The sequence below is a fragment of the Asterias amurensis genome, chromosome 3, assembly GCF_032118995.1.
Source record: "Asterias amurensis chromosome 3, ASM3211899v1".
NCBI lineage: Eukaryota > Metazoa > Echinodermata > Asteroidea > Forcipulatida > Asteriidae > Asterias > Asterias amurensis.
Window position 1 is genome coordinate 8905267 of NC_092650.1, and position 11800 is coordinate 8917066.

General features: G+C 41.3%; 1 protein-coding gene across 1 annotated transcript; it reads left to right on the forward strand.

The window, feature by feature from the left end:
• The first annotated feature begins 4280 nt into the window (after window positions 1-4280).
• LOC139935307 (uncharacterized) lies at window positions 4281-11365 on the forward strand. The gene is made up of 8 exons (XM_071929832.1): window positions 4281-4619; window positions 4969-5131; window positions 5375-5558; window positions 6195-6459; window positions 6921-7104; window positions 8449-8623; window positions 9612-9884; window positions 10197-11365. The coding sequence occupies exons 1-8, from the start codon at window positions 4516-4518 to the stop codon at window positions 10643-10645; spliced, it is 1797 nt and encodes a 598-aa protein (XP_071785933.1). The 5' UTR covers window positions 4281-4515; the 3' UTR covers window positions 10646-11365.
• The last annotated feature ends 435 nt before the right edge of the window (window positions 11366-11800 follow it).

Sequence of the window (11800 nt, forward strand, 5' to 3'; positions counted from 1 at the left end):
GACTCCCATAAATGGCCGACCGTGTTAGTCCGCGACGTAAAATGAAAACCGTACAATGTTGAGTGCTACTTGTGTGGATCATTGTATTCTACTTTTAAAACATCTTTCTAACCATATGCATTTCATAACAAACGGTTTCAAACGCTTTTCATAGACCAACTCGTCCGATCCAAGGCAACGTGTTCCTTTAAGTACATGCTCGCGGGGTTACCGGCTTAATAGACATATAAATAAAAACGACCTTTTACTAATATCCTGTAGCAATTACATGTATTTTACAAGCTACTGCATGAACTTTATTTTAAATGGATGTAGTGGTACACAAAAAAAACGGTAATTCTCTGAGGAAGGCCAGAGCATGACTGTTGACATTTCAGTCCCCCAGTTCATGATACTTAAAGTGCAGTTTGCTGAGTCATTCCACTGTCTTTTAGAATAAACAAAGCTATCACAACTTAAGACAAACGTTAATTGACAACAAAAGGCAACCCCTACAACACTGATGCACCACACTTGGCCTGAACACAAGTCATATAAAATAACCAACGCCAAATGATGAATAATATTGCAAGATAAAAAAACACACATGAGATGAGTGACATCTTCAAATCAGTTTCCTCGATTTTACACCCCCCCCCCTCTAACAGTGATAATGGTGAGTTGGTCGAGCTTCATCGTTCATACGGTACGAATGATGACACGACGTCATCTCGCAGTCGCCCAACCCAAGCAGGCACAACCCAAACCATAATGCAAAAAAAGTCGTTCAACGGTAGGGAGGTTTAGCTGCACATTACGCGAGCAAATTCGTGAGCGCAAACGTCAAAAAATTAGTTTGGTTAAACTCGCACGTTTTGAGCATACCTGAGTTACCATTTTCACGCCAGGTAACGATACGACGTGCAGACGTCATGAGCTAAGCCCAAAGTGGTGACGTCACCTTGTAACAACACTTGTTCACACGTTGACGTTCGTGTTCACGTTGCTCGCGAACCTGTGTTATCTGCGCCGCGGCGGGTGGCCACAATCACCAGCATTTATCCAGCAAGCTCCTTCGTTTTATTATGAAGTGTCGTGCGGGCCGAGCACCGAATTCAAACTCTGGTGTTGGTGTTTCTGATCAGCAGAGCCTGTGTGGGTTCGAACCCCCAACCGTGACACTATCTTAACCATTGCTTCGTCCTGCGGATGGGACGCTCGTAAAGCCGTTCCGTGTGTTGTGCAGGCTTATCGAAAAGAGAAAGGGTTCGCCCCGGGTTCCTGGCTGTGGCTGCTGCAATAACCTATCCAAATTCTAGAAGTGTGTATAATTAATACTCAAGGCCTTGAGAAAGGCCTACCTTCGGTTGGTAGATACGTGCGCTATAAGACTTTGATGATATTATCGTCATCAGACGATACGTAACTAATGGCATTTCGGAACATGGGCATAAAATAAGTCGACTGCCCTGAGCAAGACTATTTTTGGGGGTGGGGCGACTTCATTTTTGCACGAAGACTTTGTTGCAACTTTTAGGCGGCGACTATTCGTGTTAATCTTATGCGTGATGTAGTCGCTCAGCCAACATAAAACAAAAGTCGTCGCGTAAAGCCGGGTTTATATACTTTTGTGTGATTGCGAGTGCGATTTTGACGTCACAGCCCTGTTATCGCATTGAATTTTTCGCAAAAGTTGAACACATTTTAACTCATGCACAATTTTCGCTGCGAAAACTCATTTAACTGGTTTATAGTAATCAGTACATCACTCACTCGGATAATATTATAACCATGTTTCTGCTAAAAGATAATATACATTATGATTGTAGGCCTATACTAGGTTAACTCACCACAACATGGACCTCGTGTAACAACTGACTCTCCAGTCCCGCGCACGACAGCAAGTACGTGCGCGCGATCCGACCGACCGAGCACAAACCCTGCCCGCCTGCCCATCGGGGGGGGGGGGGGGGGGGGCACAGACAATAATTACTTATGCAACGCGAGCTTGGCCCAATTAAATGGCTGTGCTTACAAAATGGCTTTGCGTAAGCAAAGAATCGGCGTTTACGGAAGCAGGGAATTCCGCGCTTACGTCAAGCGTGGGCTTATTTCACGGGTTTGCAAGGAATTCCACGCATAATTATAGGCATTCGATCTTCGCTCGCATTAAACTTGGTTCCAAGTCCTTCATCATGGCTTTTAGCTAACAATGTGGGGGCGTTTTTCGTGGCTGGGATACAAAAGAGTAACCGCGATCTAAGACTTGAATCATGTCAACTATTGCATTCTGGATAGCAACGTGGATATTCGACGCTTGCACTAAGCGGTGAGTCGTGATCATTGTAAGCGCAAAATTTTCCGCAAGGATAAGACAGAAACAGTGAGAAACAGTTTTACAGAAACAGTGAGTTCATTGGATACAATGGGTAAACGTATTCGCAGTGACGAGTCTTTCTACATTGAATGGTCTGAGGTGATCGTGGCAGCTACTAATATCACCGCTGACCAATCAAAATAGTAAAAATATGTGAAGCAAGTTACCTTCAGCGTCCGTCGTCTACGTGGTGTATGTGTACTGTGTACAACTTTACATGTCATACGATTTGAATCGATGCTCAACGGTGAAAGGTAATCATGGACGGGGGCTGACGTGTATACGGTAGCCTTTTGTCAAGGCATTCGTGGCTTGAAAAGCTTCGTAGAGCCGCTACCTCCAAAGTGACTGGAAGGGGACTACATGTTTATATCACAAGCGCGAGACTCTGGCAAAAACCATGACGGCCCTTTCATGCACCTGAGTGTTTAGGTTTTTTCTTTTGCAAATTATTCATAGAGAATGAAATTTCTATTCATAAATACCCCAGACAGTTTCTCTACTTCTATTGGTGGAGAGCGCGTCACCTTGGTGTGCATAAATCTTGTGTTAAAGGAACACGTTGCCTTGGATCGGTCGAGTTGGTCTTTGAAAAGCGTTTGTAACCGTTTTTTATAAAATGCATATGGGTAGAAAGATGTTGTAAAAGTAGTATACAATGATCCACACAAACATGCCTCGAAATTGCACGGTTTTCCTTTTACCTCGTCGACTAACACCATTGACCATTTATGGGAGTCAAATTTTTGACTCCTATAAATGGCCGTGTTAGTTCTTACAGTAAAAGGAAAACCACGCAATTTCGAGGCAAACTTATTGTGTGGATCATTGTATTCTACTGTAACGATTCCGGGTGGGGTATGGTTCTTATGAATTTAACCAAGCCGCCACTCTGGAATCTGAAGAAGTCAGAGGGTTGACATTAACCGCAAGGAACTACACAGTGTGTATTTTATTCAATCATGTTCAATCACAAAATGTACATAGCGCCCTCTCTTGATTTAAACGGTATTAACTTAAGGTTTTCTGTAATCAATCAGTTCGCTGGTTCATTATTCGCACGCAGCAGTACGTGGTAGCGTGGCTGCTCGTGTAGTAACTATCTAATGAGAATCGCCATTGATTAAAGTGAGTAGCATCGTTTTGCGTGTGTGTGTGTTTCTTGAATGGTCTTGAGTTCTTGACGTCTTGGATGGTCTTGAATTCTTGAGGTCTTGAGGTCTTGAGGTCTTGAGGTCTTGAGTGGCGATCTCGAGTCTGGAAGCGACTGAGCCCCGATCTCTGGTTTTCGTCCCCTTTTATGGCCTAGCAGACGTACGCGCTGCACTAAGCCAGAGAACCGATTGGTTAATTATAAGCGTTAAGAAAACAAATGTTAACACCTTTGGTAGCGTGCGCGCTAGCAGTTTGTAAGCGTGCGCGTAAAGCGCACGCGAACGCACAGCCCAATACGCACAACCAAATGTGTGAACACTAATTTAGCTGAAGTTAAACTTACAATAATGGTGAATTAGCAAGACATTATAAATAAAGAGATAGCATTTAAGTTGTCTCAACAACTCTATAATTAATTCTAAAACGCAAGGCAGTTTTCGCCACACTACTTTTAAAACATCTTTCCCCACGCGGCTCTGGCGTAATCCACGTCGAAGTGTGTATGACGTCGGTGTTCAGGGAAGTTCGTGTAGCTCCAGTCTGCCACGAGCTGCAGTTAACTTTTAGGCAGAACAAAAAGCACATCATTTGCCGTCGTGGCCTCGTTTTGAAACATAATTGTGACGTAAGCCTACTATCAATGCAAGAGGCGCGCTGAGCATGACGACCATAAACAAAATAATGTTAGCTCCGCCGTTTGGACATTAGTTTGTGACATCATGGGGTAATATTCTATGCGCGTATTATTATTATTTCGTCACAATAATATTATAACCCAGTTACAATTTTTACTTGTGACGTTTGAAGAAATCTCCAAGCAAGGGAAATCAACAAGTAAAACGCGCTGCATGGCATACTCGAGTGGGTTTTCTTTTAAATCGTCACGACAGCTGTAGGGCCTACTTGTTGACTCCGAAATTGTCGTCTGTTTGGGGATAAAAGAGAGTGTATATCCATCACTCAGAATGTTCTACACTTAGCAAAAGCGGGTTTCTGATGACAGAATGGAGCCTGCTAACGAGCATGATCCCACAATGGATGCGGACATCGTTCATGCAACCAATGTCCACAACAAGAAAGAAGTTGCCGAAATGAGGTTTTTGACGAAGTAAGTTTGAATTTTGACACACAGCATGAATATTAAGTTTTTTTCGCAATTTTTTTTGAAATAATTGTAAATGATGTTTCACTCTGAGGCACAATTAATTAATAGGCCCACCGCCTACGTATTGACCCACTCCTGAAAACTAACGGTGTATGACTACACACCGTAATACATATCTTGAGAACGGCGTTATAACATTACATTTACGTTTACGTTGATTACTCGGCAGGATCCATTAAGTGAGGACGTTAGGCCAAGGGTTCTTGTTGGTCATAATTACAATACTATACTTGCTTTATTATTGTTAAGAAGGCCCACGTTTCTTATAATCGATATGCTATACATCCTCAAGATCATTGGAGAATGCTCGTCACGTCCAGGCTAATATACACAGACAAGAGGAAAAGGATCTTCTTAAACAACTCTGGAAACTTCACAAGGAAAAGGAGCGTCGTCATTCTGAGATGAACTACAGACATTCAGGTTCTAGAGTCGGACAAGGATCTAGTGAAAAGGTATTGTCTGTCTTTAATAACACATGGTCATCACTTTATCAAATTGGCTATTGGTGAACAGGGATTCACTTGAAATAACACGCGCTAAATATTTTCCTGAAATGACATTGAATCCTTGGGTGTGATCATGTGTTTCCAGCAAATTCATATTCACCCAGAAAAAAACCCACAAAGACCTAGTTATATTCCTACAAATGTGTTTTGAGAATGAAGAACACCTTGTTGTCACTTTATTTGTTTAAGATTGGGAGCTCGACTTCTTCAAGACACGGATCCGTCAGATACTTAGAGCACCCAAAACATCACCAGTTCGCTCACCATCAGACGTACGATGACAGGAATTCATATCACGACGTTAGGCATGCCTATCATAGCGAGGATGTCCACAACACAACGGGTACCAGGCATGTTGAAAGCAAGGCAAATGGTGGGTTTTACAACGGATGTTTGTCTGGTGTTTGTCTAATATAATTTGCGCGGTGCGCCGAACAAGTTTCCAGGCGTAGCCTATCTTTCATATTGTGTTAAAGTGTACAGGAAGCCTAATAGCAATGATCACCCTCAGCAATAAGTTTATATCGGGCGCCCTCTTTACATCACTCTTTACCGTGAGCCTCTTTGGAACGAACCTCTCATCACAACGACATCAAGCACGTAACGCTTATAGCTTTCAACAGTTTCTGTTCAGTGAACGAACAAAAAACAGCAACATTTCTAAATTATTAATTGAGTATTTTAGAGAAACTGATTTTTTGTTTTCGTCTAATGTTCGTATCTTCTCGATAGCCCTTTTTCCACACTTTTACATTGAACTGGTATACTGGTTTTGTAAAAGTGTCCTCCTTTTTACCACACAAACTGGTTTTGTAGTGTGGAATAAAAAAGGGAGATCGAGTATTCCTTCTCTATGCATACACCCGCAAGTAACTTTTATCTATATCAATTTTTACTTTATTTTGGGGCGGTTTCATAAACTGGCGTTGTTGTTAAAACTAATTTTGGCCGGGTAACTTGTAAACTCAAAAGTAATTTAACTTTTTCGTAAATGAACTCGTATCCACAGGTAAAAGCAGACATCACGTTCCTTTTATTGAAGATGTTAGCCACCATTACGGCCCGGTAGTGCATCACAGACCTGCTGATTATTTCCCTCACCCACCAGCGCCCCGGCATGGACATGCCAAACACGGGTACCAGCCACCAACAGATGTACCTTGGGTTGGCTCCAATTCATCCAACCTCAACGTGATTGTACAGCCTGCTGGGTATGGACACTCAGTAAAGGAACATGCTCACCAACTCAAGAAACCTAAGCACTACAATAAAGGGTAGGACATTCGTCAACGCCTGGGTCATCCCGGTCTTCCCCGGTGCGTTCGAATAGCTTTTGACGTCATTCCAGGGGCTCACCCAGCAGGTCAGCCCCCAGTGCCCTGCTTGTGGAGTGGGTCACTTGGGGGCTGGCCCGAGGTAAACGACGTCACTACGATCCACGAGAGTGGTGAGTGTTCGTTCGTTTAGCTCTTGTCAGGGGCTCACACCAGTGAGCACCGCGGGGTAGACCCAGGGAAGCTAAACGAACGCACTCAATATCTGCTACTTTTAAACGTCCGACCTGCTGCGTGTCCATCAATTTTGTAACTTGCTAAGGATGAATCGGCTAAATCACACTCATGCGTTGTTATTCTTGAATTTCATACTGTTTCGGTTCGTTTGTTGCATATTAGGCTGCATGGAAATCCACGGTCAGTTAGTACACAATTGAACATTGAATGTTTGATACTTACAGTAAACTGTACGAGCCTCACCATCCTCATCATCATTATCACACATCAAGCGTTCATCCACTGGATGATATACGTAATGCAGGAAGCTTGGAAAGCCTGACGAGATACATTACTCTTCTGGATTATGAGTCAAGTCAGGATCGCTTAGAAAATGGCCAACGTAGAAAACCGCATCGACATCCAAAGGTATCATTGTTTGCAGCAAGTGATTGAACCGACACGGTTAAACAATAATTTAAAAGGGGGTTTCTTTTTTTCACTGTAAGAAAACTTTAAGTCACCTGGAAGTGGTATTTTGTGAAAATAAAGTAAATGTCACTAAAATAAAAATTGTGTGTTTTGATGAGTGGAATATGAATAAACATTAAAGGCAGTGGACACTATTGGTAATTACTCAAAATATTTATTAGCATAAAACCTTTCTTGGTGAAGAGTAATGGGGAGAGGTTGATGGTATAAAACATTGTGAGAAACGGCTCCCCCTGAAGTGCCATAGTTTTCGAGAAAGAAGTAATTTTCCACGAATTTGATTTCGAGACCTCAGGTTTAGAACTTGAGGTCTCGAAATCAACCATCTAAACGCACACAACTTCGTTTGACGAGGCTGTTTTTTTCTTTCATTATTATCTCGCAAGTTCGATGACCGATTGAGCTCAAATTTTCACAGGTTTATTATTTATGCATATGTTTAGATACACCAACCGTGAAGACTAGTCTTTGACAATTACCAATAGTGTCCACTGTCTTTAACTAAGGTTTAAAAAAAATAGTTTTCATGTCATTTACAAATTAAGCCCGACCCGAGAGGGCGTTGTTCGTGACGTCAATCGAGGCGCGTCAAGGTAGTGACGCTTCGCGCAAGCTAAAAACATGCCCTCGAAGTTGAAACAGCCTGATTTTTTTCACGTTAGGCAAATGCTCCTTTAGGTTCGTTACGTTTTTCAGGTACCTTCTCCGACTTCCCCAACTAGCTGTTGTTGGGATGGCGTCATATTTTAGAAAAGAACTTTTCTCTTCATGCTAAAATGTGTATAGTGATGTTTTCCGGGTTCTCGAAGCACGACGGCTCGAAGTGTTTTCTACCAGCGCTGGAAAAGACGTCGGACCGGACCACATTGCAAACTGACCCCATCTTTAGTTGTTTTTCTGCATGCAGCAGCAATACACCTGGTCGACATTGCCGGGAAAATGCAAGAAAACAACCTTTTCGAATACAAACTCACGACTAGGACTTGAATGTATACTTGCACGTGTTCGATGTTCGATCGAGGCAAGGTCTGCCTCGATTGACGTCACAAAAGGGGACACGTAGAGTCACCCCAGACACCTTTATTTATTTTTAAACATATAAATCGTTAAAAACAATTATTTTATTGTTCAGAAACATATACTCTAATGTTTGAAGAAGAAAACATTATATTTCCAGGTGATTTTAAATAGTATCGCTCTGTGAATTTGTATAAACTCCACACGATTCGCGAATTTTGTTTTGATACCACACTGAAACAAGCTTCTTCATTGATCATCCAGGAAAGGGAGTCCTGTGACCACACTGACAAGGATGGGAGCCGGGCAGTGAGTGGTAACATTTATGAAGGTACTGGGGAGCAAGATGTGAAAAGGGACAAGAAAAGAGTTGAGGACATTGACGTGACTGCGCACCATGCCCCGCTCGCTGAACGACAGCAGCGTAAAGAAAGTAGTGGTACGTTCGGTAGTACATTAGCCCTTTGGTGTCCCCACAGTGTGTGTTATAGAGATCCTGGCCAGAAACACACTATTCGGGCGTCACAAACTATCCTGGAAGCTGCGAGAAAACGTGTCCGAATCCCCCAAAACAGTTGAGAGACACTTCACTGGAAAATATTCGATATCCATTGTCCAAGGACGTTTGGCGTAAATCATATTATTTTGAACAAAATCCAACAGAAATTGGTACCTCATATTTTATGGGGGTTCCTTTTTGTTAAAGGCAGTGGACACTATTGGTATTTGTCATATACATAAAATAACAAACCTGTGAAAATTTGAGCTCAATCGGTCATCGAACTTGCGAGATAATAATGAAAGAAAAAAACACCCGTGTCACACGAAGTTGTGTGCGTTTAGATGGTTGATTTCGAGACCTCAAGTTCTAAATCTGAGGTCTCGAAATCAAATTCGTGGAAAATTACTTCTTTCTCGAAAACTATGGCACTTCAGAGGGAGCCGTTTCTCACAATGTTTTATACCGTCATCCTCTCCCCATTACTTGTTACAAAGTAAGGTTTTATGCTAATAATTATTTTGAGCAATTACCAATAGTGTCCACTGCCTTTAACGATAATTATGTTAAACAAAAAACGATCATCAAGCGTTGTTGATGCATGGCGTCCCATCCATCAGAAAGGAGGGGTGACCATTTTCGTATAGCATAGGACATAATGACATCAAAACAGACCTTCACAAGTTTGCCTTGTGCCTCTGTTTTGTTGAGAAGATGTAGCTTGAAATGTACAAAATAACACATACCCACGGTTTCAACAACCTTATCACTAAATCAGCTTTCACTATCAGCATAGTTTTCTTTGTTGTGACATCTCATTTTGCCAAGCAATAATGATCCAAATTACAAGGGAACTTATCTAAATATTGGTAGCATTGTAAAACAAAAATACTAATTTATTTTCGTCAATATGAAATACCGGTATCAGAGAAGACCAAATCCATTGGATTGATCGCAGTGACGTCATCAGACACCCCTTCCTTAACTATGGGAAACTTGGTGGAATCTGCACCCCAAGGTGTTCAACAATCTGCGGATTCAAAGACGCAGGGTCTCACCAAGGAACATAACACGCCTGCACTCGAAAACCAACCTCTTGCCAAACATGCAGTCAAACGCCATGGAAAAGGGTTGAACATCAACGGGGTTGCTGTTTCTAATAGGAGTGGAAAAAGTCATCGAACAAGCAGCGTCGAGTTAGGTATGATAATATACAGTGGGTATATTGCTCATAATGAGCAGTAAAATCAAGTGTTTGACCCGATATCCCTCTCAACGTGTCTATCCAACAGGAGGGCTACCTCCTCCTTCTTAACCACGCCTTTCATCAGGAGAGGAATGTTCCTTCAAAATGTCACAACATATTTTAAGGTAACGATAAATGCCCCCAGGGAATGAAGGGACCGGGGATAGCTTCTCATTTGAGTAAATGTGAACTAGTAACGGTGATTGCATTAAAAGGGGGACTTGTGCATCATTTGTCACTTGCTTTGTTTTATATCTCGTCACACAGCGGCTGAACATCAAGAGAGTTACCACCATCCACATGTTAACAATCGTACTGTAGCTGACATTGGTGCTCATGAATCTAGTCATCACCATCATCGCTATTCATCGCACCATCACCCAACTCACCATCACCCAACTCACCATCACCCAACTCACCACCACCCAACTCACCACCACCTTGAGCCAAGGGTCGGCTCAGTGACGGTCGCTGAACGCAAGCGTCTTGCAGTGGAGCTATTAGCCCGAGAGTTTCCCATTCTCCTACGACATGCACCGACTAAATTCAACCCCTTGGATGCCCTAATGTGTCAATACCTCAGACTTTCTACCAGTAATGTAGAGACATTGGAACAAATGTGCCGTGAGGCAGGATTAGAAGTTGATGCACACCCCCACCAACAGATAAAGAACATCAGTGAATATGTATTTGGAATTGGAAATGAAAAAATATAAAATCAAAAGGTCTCATTATATTAAAAAGTAGGCTATTATCACCAAGAGCATGTCAAACATTTATTACCGGTAAATGAAGTTTTAGTAATGTATTAATTTTTATTAATTTATTAATTTCAATACAATTCAAACGAATTGGATTACAGACTTCACCTAACCTGGCATAAAGTTTTTACAGTTAAAAGGAAAGTAACGGTTTCCATTATTTTATTTAAACATACAACCGTCTAAAATAATAAAAGACTTCTAGCTTTATAGAAGTCTTTTATTCCTATCTGAAAGCACACAAACTCGTCCAACAAGGGTGTTTTCCTCCCAACTCCGATGACCAATATTGAGCTCAATTCACAAGTTTGTTATTTTATGCTTATGTTGGGATACCAAGTGAGAACACTGGTCTTTATAGTGTACCTTCCCTTTAAGACGCATTGGTGCATGTTTTTTAGTTTTTAAAACACCTTTTGTTCCTTTTACAGAAGTGCTTTTATATTATTTGTTTAGGCCCATAATTATTATACTCAATTTCTTGCCAATGGATGATCATACAATATTGACATACTGACATTAATGAAACATTAAACGGAACACGTTATAAACGTATGAAAACGTAGTTGTCTTGATGCTACAAGGCGATTTAATCCAGAAAAACTCCTCCTAAACTGCACCCTCTCTCTACTTTCATGTCTTTTTCAAATAAACAAAAGGTTATGGTATTAACGAATTTTGCACATAAGATCTTTTTTGTTTATGTCTATCTAAAGTATTTAAGGGCAAATCATTATGTTCTATCATTTGGAATACTTGTGTCTTGATCATATTTCACTTGTAATAGAAATTGACATTGAAAGAAAGTTTTTAACTTACAAACAGTAAAATCGCAATGTTTTAAGTTACCATGTGACGGGAAAGCACGTAAAACAAATTATTGTCCCATGAAGTTACAAACATTAACTTGCAATAGTAACTTGCTTGAATTGTTTTACCTCATATAATAGTTCGCAATAATAATTGATCAAAATAACAATAATCGATCAAAACTCAACCTTAACGACGTACGTTGGTGGCATAGAGCCATGCTCTATAGTTGACACTCAACTGCTGACGTCATTAACGTTAATTTGATTAGTGATCTAAAGTCATTTTCTCGCAAATACA

What these genes read in the sequence shown, in the direction of transcription:
- LOC139935307 (XM_071929832.1), top strand. Translation starts at nt 4,516, where the DNA reads ATGGAGCCTGCTAACGAGCATGATCCCACAATGGATGCGGACATCGTT. An exon ending in GAAATGAGGTTTTTGACGAA is followed by an intron (nt 4,620 to 4,968) that starts GTAAGTTTGAAT and finishes TACATCCTCAAG; the next exon opens with ATCATTGGAGAATGCTCGTC. An exon ending in AACAAGCAGCGTCGAGTTAG is followed by an intron (nt 9,885 to 10,196) that starts GTATGATAATAT and finishes CTCGTCACACAG; the next exon opens with CGGCTGAACATCAAGAGAGT.